This window comes from Cervus canadensis, chromosome 6 (assembly GCF_019320065.1).
Source record: "Cervus canadensis isolate Bull #8, Minnesota chromosome 6, ASM1932006v1, whole genome shotgun sequence".
NCBI classification, from domain to species: domain Eukaryota; kingdom Metazoa; phylum Chordata; class Mammalia; order Artiodactyla; family Cervidae; genus Cervus; species Cervus canadensis.
The window spans coordinates 45900233-45920764 of record NC_057391.1 but is presented as its reverse complement, the minus strand read 5'-3'; the positions used below and the strand labels follow the sequence as shown (position 1 = coordinate 45920764).

Here is a 20532-nt window from a genome sequence, read left to right as displayed (position 1 = left end):
GAGGCAATCCAGGAGCCAACCAGGTATCTCTCTGGTCTACGCTGTGGTGATTAGATGCTATATTCCCTAAGATGACGACAATGATGGTAAACTCCCTAGTAGCTGGAAATAGCTAAGATTATTATCTGTCATATTTTTCACTTTTTCATCTCCATATATGTCATCTTCTAACATTTTAGTGAATGCAGAACTACCCATGCAGAATTAGATTAAGAAGTCAGGAGCAAATGAACAGTTGTCCTTGGCAAATAATAAAAACCAAGACAGCAGTGGGTTCCAAGAAAAAACATATTTATCCACACAGTACTATCTCAGCAGGAAAGAGACCAGAACAAACTTGTGAATCATCAAAGCTAAAGCAATCTTGGAAGTGTCCAACCAAATACAGGTGCTATATAATCAACCGTGAAAATTAAATTCTACACCATGGTAAAATTTCTCGAGGACACCCCTATCCCACAAATAAAAGCTCCGTTTTATGTTCACACATCAAAACCCATCAGGAACGTTTCCTGTTGACAAGTGAAGAACATCGCAAGCATAAGAATTCCTTGATCTGTCATGATGACTTCATAGCAGAAGCCCCCAAACTTGGCCTTTCCTCACCTGCCAAGTAAGGCTAATGACACTGATGCTGCTGTCCCAGGAACTGAGGAGAATCAGTGGTCTCCAAAGACCAAGCTTATGGATTTCTGTGAGGCTAACAGTCAGATCTCTTTTCCTGGGAATTTATGGCTTAACTCACCCCAAACACTTTTCTTTTTTAAAGAAGCAATACCTGTACTTTCCAGATAACAAGGTGGCCTAAAATGCTATCAAGTGTCACAACTATTCAAGTTCATTCTGTAGTTCTTGCACCTCTGACTGGTGTACCTGTGAGCTGACACTCAGGTCTGATAATATATTCTGCAGCTGTACATGTTAATTTGTAAGTGGAACAATCTCTTTGTGAGGGCAGTTAGGAAATTCAGGTTGAAACTGCTAATGGGAGGTGACTTCAGCTGTGGGTGATTATGTAGTCAAGCCTTGACCAAAGTTTGCCAAACCCTGGCTAAAAGTAGAAGTCTCGAGACAGTCCGAAAAATGAATTCACACACTTCCCTAAGAGTGAAACTTTTTGAAGAATAGATGTCAAGATGATTTAGGAGGAGCTGGAATTTAATATCTTAAGAAAACTGATCAGCAAGTTGGGAAAGTTCAGTTTTCAAGAAAAATCAGACAGATGCTAAAGAAGTCATTTGGGTGATGGTTATTAGAGGAAGAACTGATTTGTTTTCCTCCTCCTCACAACTTGCAGGGCCTGTAGAGACACTAAGATCAGAAATATGATGGCCTGTCTGCTAAGCTTAGTGACAAAAACAATCTCCATGTTTAAGTGCCATAGAAGACTTTCACTAACATGCAACTTGGACAGTTTAATTTCTCCTTGACATGTGCAAAGTTTTGTGTCAACTCTCTATTCAGATGCTGTTCTTCCCAGCTTGTCATTGGGACATTTTATTTTGGGCCCTGTCCCCACATAATGAAAGTAAACATCAACCAAAAAAACCAAGATGATTTCTAATCTAAATTGTTCTTATAAATGTAATATCTAAGCTACACAATAAAGGAAGTATTAAATCTTTCTACATTTACATTATGCTTAATCCCTAAGAATTTTCCTGCTGATTTTCATAGTTAGAAAGGCACTCAAAATCTACCCACTCTGGCTAAATCTTGATTTTGTTTTCAAGCAGGTATATCTGATAGAGTTCAGTAAGCCTCCATTGAAAGACCAACCTGTTACATTGCCTGAAGTGCCACCTTTTCTCATTAGCTACCACTCTCTTGCTGTCATCCAAATCCTTCCATGAATTTCAGTCCAACCACAGGTTATTATTTCTGCAACAGGCCAATGAAATTATCCTTAGGGATGACAGTTCCTTGAAGGTCCTTATGGATAGATGGTCTGTATGTTAAGTAACATCTCTGCTCTCTGTCCTAGTCATTGAATCCAATGGAGTTGAACTAGTGGTTTTGTTCGCTTATCCAGGAGCCAAGTCATAATGCAAACAGTCAGCGGCTTTCTGTATATTGCCAGGTGGCCAGGAGTCCATACCCCAAACCGCCATCAATAGTAGGCACAATCATCCGCCCCTGTTCGGGAGAGGCCCAGGACTGAGCTAGCAGAAAGACTGAATTACTTACCACCTCTAGAGTGGGTCCCACCAGGCCAGGGACGAGCTCATGGGCAAGGCTGTGCAAGGAAGCGCTCTGTACCATGCCTGCCCTGCGGATATACAGAGGACTTCAGTCTCCTGCACTGTCAATCTCTCAGTCATCATGAGCTCAATTATGCACCGACAACAGCAAGAACAACAACGACGACGACGACAAAACAACCCCCAAAAAACTAAGGGCCACAGACTATCCTGGTGGAGGGACAGCCAGCTGGAACTGTGCATTGAGAGATGAGGTGCTGTCCTGAGCATGTGTCCATTACGGGCCTGAACTTCCCTCTATCCTCAAACTAACATTCCACTGGAGCAAGAGCCACGTGGAGAGACTGCAGGACTGGGACCTAAGAGTCAGGCAACCATCAGACTGGGTGGGGTTGTTGGCTTTTGTTTTTTTTTGCTTTTTATATTTGTTTTCTACAAATACAGATAGACAGACAGACAAATCCAAGAGCAGGTTTTAAGAATCAACCGAGGCACAAGATAAACTACTTTGATGGTACACAGATTTTTTTCCCCTCCAAATGGTTCACATAAAATCAAAACTTTTCAAAGCATACATAGGAAAAATTGGGGGACACATCTCTGTTGGCCCTAAATTGTGCCATAAGTATCTCCATTGCTTGCCTTAGAAGGATGCCCAAACATATCTCATAGGTAGCACGTATCTGTGGTCTGAAATAGTTATCAAATTCTAATGACACTCTTAATTCAAAGTCTAAATAATATGCTGGTCGAGTACAGCGAAAGTTGACTGCCTGCCATCAATGACGTATTGATTTCATCCTGAGGTTCAAGGCACAGTCAAATTTGCTCAGAATGCAAATCACAACACTTTACATTGACGTGAGTTTGCAAACTTATGGTGGAGTTCGAATGAAGGCAATTGATGAAAGCAGTTGAACCTGAGAGGTGGGAATGAATACAGAGGATAAATTCAGCACACGTTTCCACATCAAACTACCCATGCGATTTACCAGGGCCCACAAAGGCCACACTCAGGGTCAACCGGCAGCATCCTGGTCAGTATCTCTGCTCCACAGACACAAGTACAAAACGACCTACATCGTGAATGGTGAGGAAAAGGAAACCCAAGTTTAAAAGAAATCAAGGTGATGTTTCCTAGAAACATACCAACTCCTCTAAGAAGGATCCAGAGTAAGGGTGACCAGTAAGTAATTAATTGATCCTCCTGGCTAGATTGTATGGTTTTTCTAAAGATGAATGCCTCGAATTGCTAGAATGTATCACACTATGCCTAGACCCTCTTTAACACACACTCAGTACAAACAGGTGGAGATGTACCACTTCCAACCACTACAGGTAGAGAAGTACGACCTGTACTGACCATGGATCACAGTTGAAACATTAGTTTATACTTGGAAGGGCCACAGCAGCCAGACATATGCGAATTCCAATTCTGCAGAAAACTTTGGACAAGAAAAAAAGATGCATTACTTACATGTATGTGTCTTCTTTGTTACTGAGATACCTAGAAGAGAAGAAACAAAGACAAAGGTGAGAAAGCAGCCTATGTGTATTTCTTAGAACATACATCATTCCCAGTGTACTCTGAAATACATTTTGTTCAGATGGGGATGGAGAAGGAAGATGAGTTCTCATTTCACCTACAACATCATGGGATCTACCCCAGAATAATGAAATCATTAACCATGGGGCCAGCAAGCATTGCCTACTGGCTTAAGAGATTTTGTGGCAAAAATAAAATAAAATAGCATCATAGACAGTCATTAAACAGAATGAGGGAAGACTCTTATTTTTTATTTTAAATAGGGAAGATGATCACATTTATAAGTAGAGTGGGAAAGATTTAAGGGAAAGATTTAAGAGAGTGATGCCAACTTACTCAGACAAGAGTGAACCGAGCCATGGAGCAATTAATTTGCTCTGGCCATTGATTTCATGTTCACTTTTTAATGAAAATGACTCTTGCTGCTTACATGAAGCATTACATTTAATGGGGAGGGAAAATACATCCACAAAATGCACCTCTCTGTCCGTACTCATTAAAGTCAGAAGGGGGATGAATGCTACTTCTGCAAATGGCAGCGCAACGCACAGAAACCACATGAAGACATGAGGGATTCATGAGTCAGCACCCCTGAGGCTTCCAAGCTGCTTCACAAAGAGCAGGTGAGGAATGGAGCTGGGCAAGATTTGGCACATGAGGACCTCAGAAAGATAATGTGAACGCATCCTTCAATGAAAACAGTGCTACTGACATTTCAGAAGTGTTCCACTTATATATTCTGTATGCTTCATTCTTCTTGGGGGATATTCTTAAGACTAAATAGGCTCAAAGTCATAAAACTCTTGAAAACATTTAGCCTGTGACTAAGAAATGCGGTAAACCATGAATGTGTTTTTTCTTTCAAGTTATTAAGAGAACTATTTAACCCTCCTCTAGAAAGTAACCTCATTGAAAAATTTGGCACCCACATCAGACCTATTACTTAGCTATGGGACATATCATACAGGGAAGAAATCTGTTGTGAAAATCCGTGGTAGACATAAAAAAAAAAAAAAGTTAGTGCCAAAGTTGTACGCCAAGACCAAAATCACACACTTGCTCCCCCCACAACTTTCCAAAGGACTTATTTAGGGAAGCTGAAATTACATAGCCCAACTCAAATTCTTTTTTCCCCCCTTTTTATTGAGGAAAACGAAACTATTGTTTTTCATCATGTTTGAGTTGGCTTTGGAGAGTGAAGTTAAAACCCTCTGCAAAGAGTCTTAAAGACTCTCTCACATAGGAACTAACCAAAGGGTTTTAGGAGTTTTTGAAATGAACATTTTCATGGGAAGGGAACTTCTCCCAACAGCAACAGGGAGTCAAATTGAAAATCTGAATACCATTTGCAACTCCAGCTCATGATACCAGCACCAATAAATTGATATATTAGTGCTCTTTCAGCATTATGAGAGCTATATGTGTACTTTCCTTAGGAAATAATGCTTTCTGTAAAAATCACTTTGAAGAGAAAGTGCTTATGCTGTCACTCCTGATTATTCAGAACCTTCACACAATTGGATTTAACACAGCCCCAAACGCACCTATCTATATTCGCTGAGTGTGGAACAATTTTTCCTGACATCCAAAGGCCTGATGAAAATACCACTGCTTTGACTTTTCTACTTAAATTTATTATACAGTGTGATGCAGTGTTCTCATCAAATATTTTCATGACGATTATAATGATAATAGATTTTGAAAATCTTTCCAGGAAAACTGCTTGGTCTTTGCGATCAGAATAGCATGGATCTAAAACTTCTCATATCTGTCTCCAGAAGAAAGTATGACTTCTGCAACAGCACAAACTCAGCCTCTTTTTTTTTTTTTTTTAAAAAGCTGCCAATTAGTGATCAGTATAAATAACTAGGGAATATATCTATACAAGAGCTGCCAGATTTAGCAGAAACAATACAGGATTCCCAATTACATTTAAATTTCAGACACTAATAATTTATGTGAAATTAAAATGTAACTGAGCATCCTATACTTTATCTGGCAACCCTAACTTATATAAGTAAAATGTTAAAAAAAATTTTAAAAAAGTAAATTATATTCATTATGGCAAGGAAAAATATACCAATAAATTAGTAGATATAATTTTATGGAGAAAGGCTTAAAAAACACATCCCTCTCACATAAGTAATATCTTTTAAAATGCATTAAAACTCCTATTTATAGAGACAACTGTGTATAACACTTAATTTTCTTTTTCTTTTTTTAACTTAAGAGCCATTATGAAGTCAAAATTCTGTTTTCATAGGAAAGGAAAATGAACTGAAACAATTTGAACACATAAAAGACAAACTTAATGAAACAATCAGAAAATTTCATGGAATTCCTTACTTCTCATTTCCTTAAAAATAACTGTGATTACTCTAATGTCTTATGGTAGTCTTTTCTCTATAGAAGCTCCAGTACTTCAGAGTAACTGACTCCACAGAAGTGGGGGGAAAATAAAGGAGAAAATGTCCTTTTCATTGCACAAATGTGTCAACTCTGGAAAGTTTAAGGAAGGCAATAAGAAGTTTTCTGTGGAAACTTAATATCTGGTGGGAAGTGAATCCATGGTATGTATTTAAAGCTATCTAAGGAGGTAAAACCTCTTGATGAAAGTGAAAGAGGAGAGTGAAAAAGTTGGCTTAAGGCTCAACATTCAGAAAACTAAAATCATGGCATCTGGTCCCATCACTTCATGGGAAATAGATAGGGAAACAGTGGAAACAGTGTCAGACTTTATTTTTTTGGGCTCCAAAATCACTGCAGATGGTGATTGCAGCCATGAAATTAAAAGATGCTTACTCCTTGGAAGGAAAGTTATGACCAATCTAGATAGCATATTAAAAAGCAGAGACATTACTTTGCCAACAAAGGTCCGTCTAGTTAAGGCTATGGTTTTTCCAGTAGTCATGTATGGATGTGAGAGTTGGACTATGAAGAAAGCTGAGAGCTGAAAAATTGATGTTTTTGAATTGTGGTGTTGGAGAAGACTCTTAAGAGTTCCTTGGAATGCAAGGAGATCCAACCAGTCCATCCTAAAGGAGATGAGTCCTGGGTGTTCATTGGAAGGACTGATGCTGAAGCTGAAACTCCAGTACTTTGGTCACCTCATGTGCAGAGTTGACTCATTGGAAAAGACCCTGATGCTGGGAGGGATTGGGGGCAGGAGGAGAAGGGGACAACAGAGGATGAGATGGCTGGATGGCATCACCGACTCAATGGACATGAGTTTGAGTAAACTCTGGGAGTTGGTGATGGACAGGGAGGCCTGGCGTGCTGTGACTCATGGGGTCGCAAAGAGTCAGACATGACTGAGTGACTGAACTGACTGAAGGAGGTAAAAGACTGGTACTTGAAAACTGTAAGATACTGATGAAAGATATTGAAGATGACACAAAATGACGGAAAGATATATGATGTTCTTGGACTGGAAAAAATAATATTGTTAAAATGATCATACTACCCAAGGTGCGGGGAGCCGGCCTGACTGCTCAGGCCCCTTCTCGGCCCTGAGAGAGATCTAAGAGGTCCCTCTCTGTCCCGCCACCCCTGATTTATTAAAGTGCAAATTGGCCTTTCTCACCTCCCTCAAGGAAATTGCTGCAGCCACCATTTGCCCATTCTCCTGACTCTGATAAGATTATCGGGCTCCTGTGAATGGTTTATATCTAGGTAGTCTTTAACTGATTGTAAGACGCTGGTGCCATGCTCTACTAGAGTTGAGATAAAACTCCTGAGCTAAAACTAGTGTCTGCTGTTCTGCACGTATGCATGTCTTTGATCTAAAATTTGGTGAGTCCTGTTAGCATATATATGTATGTTACCCCTCAATAAAGTCGTCGGAATCAGTCACAAGCTGACTCCGTCCCTCTCAACCCCATCTTTCCGAGTCTTTTATTTCTCAGGTGCTCTGGTGATTGCGTCCTCGACCTGTTCGTTTTGCCGGCAGGTCTGGCACCAAGGCAATCTACAGATTTAGTGCAATCCCTATCAAAATACCAATGGCATTTTTCATAGAACTAGAACAAATAATTTAGAAACTTATACAGAAACACAAAAGACTGAAATAGCCAAACCTTGAGAAAGAAAATTGGAATTGGAGGAATCATGCTCTGTGATTTCAGAATATAGTATAAAGCTACAGTTATCATAACAATATGGTAAAGGCACACACACAAAATATACACAGATCAATGGGATAGGATAAAAAGCTCAGAAATAAACCCACACACTATGGTGAATGAATCTATGACAGAGGAAGCAATAATATACAATGGGGAAAAGATAGTCTCTTCCATAAGCATTACTGGGAAACCTGGACAGCTACATGTAAAAGAATGAAACCAGAACATTATCTAACATATATACTAAAACTCAAGATGGATTAAAGACATAAGTATAATACTGGAAACCATAAAACTTCTAGAGGAAAACGTAGGCAGAACACTCTTTAACATAAATTGTAGCAATATTCTTTTCAGCTCTGTCTCCTAAAGAAAAGGAAATAAAAGCAAAACTAAACAAATGGGACCTAATTAAACTTAAAAGCTTTTGCACAGGAAAGGAAACCATCAACAAAATGAAAAGGCAACATACCTAATGGGAAAAAAAAATTGCAAATGATATGACTGATAAGGGGTTAATATCTAACATATGTAAACAGCTCATATAATTCAACATCAAAAAAGCAAACAACTTGATTAAAATATGGGCAGAAGCCCTGAATAGACATTTTTCCAAAGAGGAGAGGCAGGCACACGTGGCCAACAGGCACATGAAAGGATGCTCAAAATTGCTAACCATCAGGGAAATGCACATCAAACCCACAGTGAGATATAACATCACACTGGTCAGAATGGCTATCATCAAAAAGAATACAAATAACAAATATTGGTGAGGATGTGGAGAAAAAGGAACCTTTGTACACAGTTGGTAGAAATGTAATTGCTGCAGCCACTGGGGAAAACAGTATAGAGGTTTTCCAAAAAACTAAAAATAGAACTACCATGTGACCCAGCAATTCCACACCTGGGTTTATATATATATATATACATATATATGTGTATATATATATGTGTGTGTATATATGTATATGTATATGTATATGTATATACACACATATATATATAAAATTCAAAAAAATACATGCACCCTAATGTTCACAGCAGCATTATTTACAACTGCCAAGATTTGGAAGCAACCTAAGTTTCCATCAACAGATGAATGGATATAGAAACTGTGGTATATATCTATATATATATATCTATATGTCTATATCTATCTATCTATCTATATATATCCAGTGGCATATTACTCAGGCATGAAAAGACTTAAATTTTGCCATTTGCAACAACTTCGATGGACTTGGATGGTGTTATGTTCAGTGAAATAAATCAGACAGAAAGGCAAATGCTGTATGTTATCACTCATTTGCAGAGTCTAAAAAATACAGTGAAACTAGTGAACATAACAAAAAAGAAATAGACTTACAGATATAGAGAACAAACTAGTGGTTATGAGTGGAGAGAGGGAAGTGGGGAGAGACAAGATAGTGGTAGTGGATTAAGAGGTACAAACTATTATGTGTAAAATAAGCTATAAGGATATACTGTACAACACAGGGAATATAGCCAACATTTTATAATAATTGCAAACCTTCCAAAATGTGAACTGTTATTTGTACAACTGTAACTCATATAATACTGTACATCAATTATACTTCAATGAAAAATAGAAAACCCTTGGTATGGCTAGTGCCTCTAAAAAGAATAAATATTTAAAAAAAAAAAAAGATTTACTCTCAAAGCACATCACTCAGCAACCCTCTCTATAAATAATTTAAATGCACAGGGCCCTGTTCCCCAGCCTTAGCTAAGTCAGGAAGCCCCACCAGTGCTTGGGTGAAAGAAGTACTTGAGAGGCCTGTGTACCCTGGTTTCTGACCAGCAGCCATTTCTTCATCCCCCTCTCCCTTAAATGGGTTGGCTGGTCTTCCATTTTGCTTTCTTGTCATTTCCTCAGAGGCTGCAAGACCCCTGTCTTTCTCGCTATAGAGCTTATCATCCCTGAGATCAAGGCCATCTACGCTGCCCATCTTTGTTCTCAGGTGGAAGGGGTAAGCCTTATTCAAACCTAACGCTCCCAGCAGTGACTCAGTCAAGAATTCCAGGATAGTTGGGTTTTCTAAAGATAAATTATGAGTGTTTAAGAGAAAAACAGCTCTAATTCAACCCAGAAGTGAAAAAGAACAGACTTTTTAAAGGCAACTTAAAAAAATTTATTTATTCATTTTCGGCTGCATTGGGTCTTAGTTGTGGTTTGTGGGACCTTTTGCTGTGGCATATGGGCTTCTCTCTAGCTGGGTCCATAGGTTCCAGAATGTAGGGGCTTTGTAGCTGTGGTGCATAGCCATCATTGCCCTGTGGCATGTGAGATAGTTCCTAGACCAGGGATCGAACCTAAGTCCCCTAGGCAGATTCTGAACCACTGGACCACCAGAAAAGTCCCAAGGTAGCTTTTAAGATAACTGGATTTGGAGTCCAGCTGACCTGAACTTATGTTCTTAGTCCATTCACTTTTTTTCTTTTGGCAGAGACCCTGGGCAAGTCACTTCACTTCTCCAGTCTCTACAATTGTACATAATCATAATAATACTCAAAAGGCTGTTGTGAAAATAAAAATGAAATAAAAATGTGTAAAGAGCTTTACAAAGTGGGAAATGTGATACAAATATTAATTATTAACTTTGATAAAAGATGGGGAACCCATACAGTCTTACTCTAACAAAGATGAATTAGAATGTTCTACCAAAAGTTACGCTTTAGCTACTCATGATATCCTGGGTTTCATACTGGTTATCAGATCAAGGACTCTGACTTCAAAGTTTGTATCTGATGGAGGAGAGCATAAGACAGAGAACCAAGTTTTTAGAAGTAAGTGGATGCTTATTCTAGACCCCAAACTCCATTGGATTTTACTCCTTAAAATCAACAGAAGATACTTGCACATGGGCAGTTGGCCTGCGTGGACAAAGGACTTGGATCAGCACCCCCAAAGCATGTCAAACCAAGTCCTGATGTTGTGAAGGTTTTGATCCACTTCCCAATGTCTGGAAGTGACAGCAATCTCCTTCCCCAGAGATCTGAAGAGGCATGCACTCAACAGAGATTGGGACTTCATGAGTTGTGGAAGAGGGATGGCTGGAACTAACTTTCTAAACACAGACCACTCACACACCCTGAGCCAAAAGTGACCTCACTGGATGATTTGGGAAAGTCATTTAACTTCTCTGGGGCTTAGTTTTCTCATCTGCAGAATGAGACAGCTGAACTACACGGTTTCTCGATTTCCCTTCTAGTGTCTTGATCAGTGACTCCTTGCCCTGCTTTCAAGCTATCAAACCAAACTTCCTCTATGCAACAGGCTGCCAGGTCTATTTCTCACTGTGAAAAAAATCTAATGGAGCTCACAATCAAAGGCAACCCCCTGAAACTTTTCTTCTTTTTACCTTTAAAAACCAAAGAAGAAAGAAGGCAGTATCCACAAAAGGTTATATAAGGAAAAGATACACTTCTTTTGGATGATATTTTAAAATTATCTGGGCTAGAGAAAAATGGTACCTTTTGATAAAATTGTGAGACTCCTTATAATCTTACCCAGCTCATTTTATATATATATGTCTGTGTGTGTGTATGTGTGTGTGTCTGTGTGTGTGTGAGAGAGAGAGAGAAAGAGAGAGATCCCCAGGTAATGCTTTAGAGTAATTTCTAACTTAACAGTGTGATAACGATTTTAAATTGCCAATTAATATCCTTAAAACTAAGGGCAAAAAAAATCTCCGCAACAACTCTCCCCAAACTAGAATTTTTAATACAGCAAGATTCCTTGACTCTATTTAGCTGACCATACTTCAGAGTGAAGAAAAGGAAATGTCATGAAAATGCCACAAATTCATCACTGTCACGGTTATCAGTAGTTTCAGAGTTACAGTTATCATGGAGCAGCGCACTCGAGGAATGGAATCTGATATATCCCATTCGTGCCAGGTCTTTGACCAATTAACTTCCTCAATGGACTTCTTATTGTCTCTTGGTTTTCAGGCAATGGTACGAGTACCAAGTTTAACTTTTTTTTTTTTTTTTTGGTAAGAAATGACATCTTTCCTTCTCTCCAGCCATACCAATTTCCATAGTGGCATTTCCAGAGGCCCTGCACGCTGGATGAATTCCTAGCTACAAAGATGCCCCTTTGTCTCTTTGCTAATATTTAGCCCACATACCTTCTCTTGCCCTCCCTCATGATGAGATAACAATTGTTGAGATAGAGATATTCGCAACATTGATAAGGTATGTGTTAGAATAAAAAACAAAAGGAAAGGCAAACACAACAAAAAATAGCTGAAATAACAGATATGCTATCATATATAAATGAGATAAATAACAAGGACCTACTGTTTAGCACAGGGAACTATACTCAATATCTTGAAATAACCTATAATAGAAAATAATTTGAAAAGAATATATATGTATATCTACATATATCTATACATATCTGGAATCACTTTGCTGTATAATTGAAACTAACACAACATTGTAAATCAACTATACTCCAATTTAAAAAAACTTAAGATATTGTGGAATTTGTCTTTTCTTCTTTTTATTTTTAAATATATCAATGTTTCCCTATTTCAAGTGGCTGTGTATGGTGGGGAGGAAAAGAGGTGCTGAAAGATATTAATAAAATTTTCACTGGGCCAGCTTGTCTCATGTGTCTGCAGTGACCCCAGCACACTGACTCTTGGTTTTGTTTCTAGAAAAGGAGGGCTCCAAATATAAAGGCCTTTGCAAGATTCATTCTCCCTCCTCACGAGATGCCTGCATTAAATAAGATGCCCATTGTTCAAGCTGTGGTCTTGGGAAAATGGCTTAACCTCTCTTGAACCTCTGTTTTCTTATCCATAAAATGGGAATAAAATTCTCAGTGCTAGGTTTATAGTAAGACTTAAATAATATAATTTACATGGGACATACAGTATAGTGCCTCTTTCCTACTAAAGATGTTTTTAACTGCAGATACTCTGCACTGGATAAACAGAACAATCCCTGCGGGGTGGGGGGACTCAGGCGATACCCATTAGAGCACTGCTGTTTAATGGGTGGATAATCTGGTAAATAAATATTTGAGAGCTTGGGCAGAACTTTCAAATACAATCTGGAAAATTAGGGCTCCCTTCTGCCATATTATCAACAAGCATTGTGATAAGGTTGAGATCGTCTGGGTCCGCCTGCTCCCTCCTGTACTTCTCTTTCACTTCATCGTAAGGAGCTGGTAGTTGAAACAGCGATCTATACGTAGCATAAGAACACGAAATAAGAAACAAAGCCCAGCATGTAGGATTTTATTTTTTTGAATGGTTAACAATTGTTTCATAAAGAAAACATATCACTTTGTGCTGGCATCTGGCCCCACTGTCCCCCATCCTGACTTGTCCTGTGAGCTCACTCCACTCCACACTGCGGAGGGCAGAATCAACATGGGATTCAGATCAGGAACACAGCCCGAGAAGGTCTTGGCCAAACAAAATGATGTTACAAAACAACGTCCTTGCCTAGGACAAAAGAGCTATTAATGATAATCAGTACATATTACTGAAAGTGCTCCAAGTAATCTCTGGACTTTGTTTTAAAATTTCTTAATGGACACTAATGCTTAGGGTTCACTCAAAAGAGAAATAAATTATGCGCCAGGGTTGTGGGGACCAAGGACAACATGAGGAAGGCAACAAAGCATTAGCAATGTTACGACAGTCAAACATTTTGTAATTGCATTAAAAAGCCTTTAAAATCATCAGCAATACTAATTATGATAATAAATAATACTTTAATGTGAAGTTTCTTTTCTGTTAGATTTGAGCCTAGGTTGAGTAATTTCGATAATAAAACTTAGGCTCTTTTACCAATCAAGGTACATTTTACAATACACATACACACACACACAAACTTACAGTTTAGTTTGAAAAATAATTATGGGAATGAATAAGAGAATTTTTTTTCTGTTTTTTGAATTAAAAAAAAAATCTTATTATTGCCCTCCATCTCTAGGTCATATTTCCTGACATATGTGCCCAGAAATATCTTTTAATTTTGGGCAGGCAGGCCAGAGCTATACTCACTTTCAAGCCCTGCCTTTATCTTTGACAAAACAGTTCCAAGGACAAAACCTTATTCCTGGTACCCCAGCGAAAGTAACATAAAGAGACCATCGTCTATCCTAGAAAGAAATTTTGAGACTAAACGTATTTGGGAAACATCCATCTTCTCTCTTTGAGATGATTATTCAGTGCATTATGAAAAGCCCATACCTAAGGAGGGTAATTTCTCCTCTTATGGCTTGCTGGTGCCAAATGTATGATCATTACTAATGGATAGTAAGAATAATAAGAATCTTTATTCTTTCAAACTTATTTCCTTTTATCAGGTCTCCATCCTGAAAATGGAGCTACCCATTAGATATTACTTGGATGACTTAAATTTGATCTTGGAGCTCTAGGCAGAGATATGAATGGACAACTGTTAACACTTACAGTTGAGCCTTCTGAAATTGAGTAGTTTTAGCTTATAAGTGACCCCACTCCAGTACTCTTGGCAGGAAAATCCCATGGACGGAGGAGCCTGGTAGGCTGCAGTCCATGGGGTCGGACATGACTGAGCAACTTCACTTTCACTTTTCACTTTCATGCATTGGAGAAGGAAATGGCAACCCACTCCAGTGTTCTTGTCTGGAGAATCCCAGGGACAGCGGAGCCTGGTGGGCTGCCGTCTATGAAGTCGCACAGAGTCGGCCACGACTGACACGACTTAGCAGCAGCAGCAGCCTATAAGTGAATGATCCAACTCAGGTAAAATTCAGCAGCTTTTACCATGCTTTTCCAGCAAATGCTTTACTTATATGTCTCTGAAATCTGTTGAAATTGCTTATTTTTGCCACTAACAGGGCAGGTACTGACTTGTACAGTCTGTAGGAGACTAGTCTGGATGCTGTCAAACTCATGGCTACAGCTTTAAAGCCCACAATCGAAGCTACCAGAGCTAGTTGGTTGCTTCTTCATCAAAGATGATGAAGTTGGGGCCCCCAAACAAGTCAGGCTTCTCATATATTATGTCCTTGTACATGGATACTTCTCATATATTACGTATGCCTTTGTATACTCAACATAATAATATTTCATGGACCATGTTTTGTGGTCAGCGTATCAGGTCAAGGCAAGTAATGATCGAAGAAATCTCACCTGGTCGGCAGCCACCCCAAACCAAAGTTTGCTACTAATGTAAGAAGTGTGGATAGAGCAAGGGTATATTGGTTATGTCAAAAGAGGAAACAATTCCACATGTTCACTTGTGTGCTGACTCACCTGGAAAGGAGAGAGAATCTAATGAAGTGGAAACAAGGAGAATTTGGTTCTAAATCTGGAGGAAATGAGCTCTACTCTCAGAACTAAAAACTCCAGAACTCAATGAGGATATCAAATGAATATTCAGAAATGGAGAGATGGCTTCAGTTATTCCTGAATGTATAGGATACCAAGAGTCTGTAAAGGTTTTGAAAAATGTCAACATTATTATCATCTTGAAGAAAGATGAAAAGTCCAATTAAGTCAACTATCTATATAGCTTTTCTCTTCTCCTCTGAGGACAATTTTTGGCAGTTTGTCTGGATTGATCACTGCTAGGTGACAATTCAAGGAGAGACAGTAGCCACCAGGGCATATACTTTGCATTCACAGACCTGGGAGAGTGTGATCATTATTTCAGTAGATGCAGAAACTCTTTTCCCATATGAGATTTAGAGTCGAGAAAACTGGATCTCAGGTCAAGCTCTGTCACCTTCCAGGTGTGTGAGTTTGGCCAAAATACTTAATCTCTCTTGAGCCTCAGTTTCCTCATCTCTGAAACAAGGGATTTTTTTTTTTTTTCTTTTTCATCTGGCAGTTCAACTACTGGAAATGTAGGCTTAGGAAGTAATTATGGATTTTCACCACAACATTGTTTCTATTAGTAAAACACAAGGGGGGAACCACTCAAATGTCAATAGCAGATGATGAGCTAAATTTTTAAAAATGTGTGTTTACATAATGAAATACCCTACCATCATTAAAATAGTGAAAACTTAATTACATAGAAAGATGTCTTAAGAGAAAAACTTAAAAATATACACAAAATTAATGACACTGGTTATTTTTGAGTGGATAAATTACAAAATTATTATTTAATCTTTATTATTTATACTTTCCTAAAATATCTATAATAAAGCCTCACAAATAAAATTTTAATAATAAAGAAAAGTCAACATTACAAAGAAACTATGAATGGAAATGTGACAAAACTGGTTTTTAGTATCACAAACATCACCTCTCTGAGACCAGTAGGAGGCCAAGTTTCTTATGGCAACTACTAATTGTATTATACATTCCAGGAAATTCTATCTGCAGCCTTTAATGTATGTGTGATGGCATAGCTGGCAACTATAGGAGGCCCCATGGTGATGGGCAGTCTCATAGTACATTTGACCCTTGAATAACTCAGGGTTAAACCACATAAAACTAATAGTTGGCCCTGCTGGCCCTCCATTTCTGTGCTTCCTCCACATCCATGGTTTCACCCAACACTGGACTGCATAATACTGCAGTCTTTACTATTGAAAAATATCCACCTGTAAGTGGACCTGCACTTCAAACTCATGCTGTTCAAGGATCAGATGAGGGACTTCCCTGGTGGTCCAATGGTTAAGAATCCACCTTGCAATGCAGGGGAGGCTGGGTTGATGCTTGGTCAAGGAACTAAGATTCCACAGGACGAGCAGCAACTAAGCCCCAACACAGCCAAACAAATAAATAAACTTATTTTTTAAAGGGTCATTTGGACTTGGTAAAGTAGTAATCAAATCACCAATCAATATGCTGATGAAGTTCTGAAAAATAAGATTTTTAAGTTCAGTTTATTTTACATAATGTTCTAGAATGCAGTGAGAAATTTGGACTCTGATCTTGAACAAATCTTGACTCCTGGGCAAACAAGCATCCTTTAGCTACTTAATAGAGATTTTGTTTATCCTGATGACCAAGGGTATCTGACTCTGCTAGTAGCACATTGTAACACTCAGGCCCCCCATAGGTTTGTGGAGATCTCTGCAGAGCAGGTGTGACCTCAGACACTGTTCACAAATTCCTCAAGATAAGAGGCGGCCCTTTCGTCACTATGACCTGAGAGTCTCTGGGATTCAAACACCGTGTAATGTGATTGATCTTTGACAACAGAAGGACATAGGTTGCGAGACTGGCTTCACCATCATCAGTGAAGTCATTTCACTTTAGGCAAGTTTCTTAGTCTGAGCTTCAGTTTTAATATCTGTGGGGTGAAGGTAAGAATATCTTCTTTGTGGGGCTTCTATGGTCAACAAAAGTATACACACCACAAAGCTGAGAGCTGTCGATGGTTCCTGAATTCCATTACCTAAACTAGGTATCTTACACCAATGCACTGGAATGACCCCATAGAAGAGGAGAGGAGAAAGGGCCTATATGACCTTGGATTGAGGCATTAAGGTGGCACTGAGCTTCAGAATAAACTATGGGTTCTTTTTGAGACTGATATACTTTGTTATAATTTGTTCGATCTCAGTAAACACAGCTCTTCTCTGCTAAATTTTTTACCCAACCCTCCTCCCTCCATCTTTCCCTCTTTCTTCCATCTCTTTTTTCCTCCTAGTCTTAAGAAGGTTGTAATGACTTGAGTTATATCTCCCAAGAAGATATGGTCAAGTCCTAATATGTGAATGTGACCTTATTTGGAAATCAGGTCTTTACACAGATGTAATCAAGATGAGGTCATATTGGATTAAGGTGGTCCTTCACTCTAGTGACTGCTATCTTTATAAGAGAAAGGAGAGGACTTCCCTGGTGGTCTCATGGCTAAGACTCTACAGTCACGATGCAGGGGAGCCTGGGTTATATCCCTGGTCAGGAAACTAGATCCCACAAACTGCAAGAAGGATTGAAGATCTACAACTAAGACCCAGTGTAGTCAAATATATATATATATATATATACACACACACACACACACACACACACACACACACACACACACACACACACACACACACACACACACACACACACACACACACACACACACACACACACACACACACACATATTTAAAAAGAGAAAGAGGGGGATTTGGATCCAGTGACTCAGAAGACACACAGAGAAGGTCATGTGAAGATGGAGGCAGAGATGGAAGTGATGTAACTACAAGCCAAAGAATGTTAAGGATTGCCAGCAACTACCAGAAGCTAGGACAGAAGCTTCCAGAAATTCTTCTCTAGAGCCTTCAGAGGTAGCATGACCCTGCTAATTTTGGACTTTTAGCAACCCTGTGACAGAATACATTTCTGCTGTTTTAAGCCACCTGGTTTGTGCCAGTTGGTTACAGAAGCTCCAGGAATTAATACAAGGGTCCACAAAATTTTAAGAGTTTAAGGAATCATGACAATATGCTGGATTTTTCTAAAACAAGATAGGGCAGTTTTCCTGCTACCCCTTCAAACCCATTCTGCTATCTTCCACAGCAGGTGCATTTCAGATGGGTGAACAGAGGGCCAGTTAGAGACTGCATTTCCCAGAGTCCCTTTGGGCTGGCACAGCCACCATACTAGGTTCTCCCCAAGAACTGGATGTGTAACTCCCATGTCACTTAAAAGGAAATGAAGGAAGCTGCTTGCCCAGATCTCCCCTCTCTCTCTTCCCATGGACTGGAACCTGCATGAGACCATGACCCAACTCCAACCATGGGGAAGGGTCATCTTTGGAGGCAGGACACTGGAGCTCATGAGCTGGGCTTCCCTAGCAGCCTCCACTGGTTCAAATCCCACAGATGAGAGAAACAAATCTCTACCTCACAGATGCCACTGTTTTCTTGGGTCTCTTTGCTACAGCAGTTTTTAGGCTTTATCCTAAAAAATACATCTGATTATGAAGTAACTCTTGTTTACAGTTTAGAACCACCAAATTTTAGATCCAGAAGAGTTTCAAGAAACTGTATCTCTCCCTGGATAAGGACTCAGAAACATTAGGGCCTGAGAGCTATTAGGTGATGGGTTCCAAGTCAACCGACCAATGAGAAGCAGAACAGAGAACAGTGCTCAGCTCTGCAGCCTCTGAGCCTACCCACCGTCACACCAGCCACTTCAGCAGTACCCCCAGCATCACTGAGAAGTGTCACTAAGGCCAGACTGACTTTTTCAGCTATGAATAAGAGCACGTCGGTCTCCTGCTCGAATTCCTTCCATGGCTCATGAGGTCCTCCAGGACCCAGCCCACCTGGTTCTCCACCTCACGTCCTCTGCCCTCTGCCTGGCCTAGGTCACTCCTCTACACTGGCCTTGGATTTTTCTCTAAAGCACTGAGCGTGCTCTGGTCTTAAGTCCTTTGTGCTTATGACTCCCCCTGCCCAGTTCAGTTTTGCTCCTGATTCCTCTGTCACAACCACTCCTGTCTCCGCTCACAGGCCACTTCCTCCCAGGATGCCCCCTGACCAGCTAATCCAGAGTCGTGTTCCCTGCCCCACTCTTCACTTTGCTTTAGTTTTCTTCACAGTATTTCTCTTCTGACAGTATATCAAATGATTGTCAGGTGCCTTTCCAACAATGCCAGTTCTTGCAGGCAGGAACTTCGTGTTCTTGATTTATCACTGCGCTTTTAAGTGCTTATAAGGGTCCTTGGCACAAAGGAGGATCTTGAGAAAATTTGTTCAGTGAATGAAGATGGCTCCCAAAAGCCATGTGTCTAGTTTACCAACTGTGACCCCAAAGCTTAGTCCTTCAGAAACGTACAGAGGGCCCAAGGGGAATACAGATGGTGAGGCAAGTGCTAAACGAGATGGTTTAAAAGCACAGGAAAGGTTTTGCGCAGGTGAGGAGAAACCGGAAGGCTCCATACAAAGAGTGAGATGGGGAGAGAACACATACCGACCCCAGCACCCACAGCAGAGGTCAGGCAATCAATAGCAAAGTTAAAATGGCCCTTTTAAACACCTCTGATAAAATCAATTTGGTCATTACCGGAGCTGAACACGGGGCACGTCGGCCTCATCTGTTAGCAAGATCTTTATGATCTTGTTAACGGATCCCGACATAGAAACTGTAAAGGTTATAACCCAACTTGTAAAGCTAATCTCACATTGGCTGTGGGATAATAAAGAACCTACAGAAAAATTCCCACTTAGCCATATGCTACAGTAAGAAGTAAGGGTTTGTGTGGCTAACAGTTTAACTCTCCCACTGCCAAGATGGAGGAAGCTATTGTGGAAGCAATGATTTCAGTACTCAGGGTCCTCAGATACAACAGCTTAGAGGCTGGGTTTAACAATATCCCTTCTATTTAAGTGACTTAAAAATAAAAGCCAGGATGCTACCACCACTGAATTATGCTGGGATTAAGAAGAAATAGCAACTTGGCAAAAGACTCTTTGCCCAGCTTAGTTTTTTTTTTTCCAAAGATAGTTCTGTTTTGGGAAGGAGCTATATAACACAGGGAGCCCAGCCTGGTGCTCTGTGATGACCTAGAAGGGTGGGATGGCGAGGAGTGGGAAGTGAGCTCAGGAGGGAGGGGATAAATGTCCGGTTATGGCTGATTCCCATTGTTGTGCAGCAGAAACCAATGCAACATTGTAAAGTATTCGCTGATAAAAAATGAAAAAAGCAAAGAAAATAAAATCACACTAGTTA

At 39.7% G+C, this 20532-nt stretch overlaps 1 protein-coding gene across 4 annotated transcripts in view; it reads right to left on the bottom strand.

The window, feature by feature from the left end:
* RORA (RAR related orphan receptor A) overlaps positions 1–20532 on the bottom strand; it is a 779815-nt gene that overhangs the window by 193045 nt on the left and 566238 nt on the right. For 3 of the 4 annotated variants that reach the window (XM_043471787.1, XM_043471786.1, XM_043471788.1), the window contains one exon: positions 3679–3708. In XM_043471787.1, coding sequence (XP_043327722.1) covers positions 3679–3708 — 30 coding nt within the window. Of the gene's footprint in view, positions 1–2187; positions 2207–3678; positions 3709–20532 lie in introns of those variants that run through there. The other variant, XM_043471793.1, reaches the window with a different exon arrangement.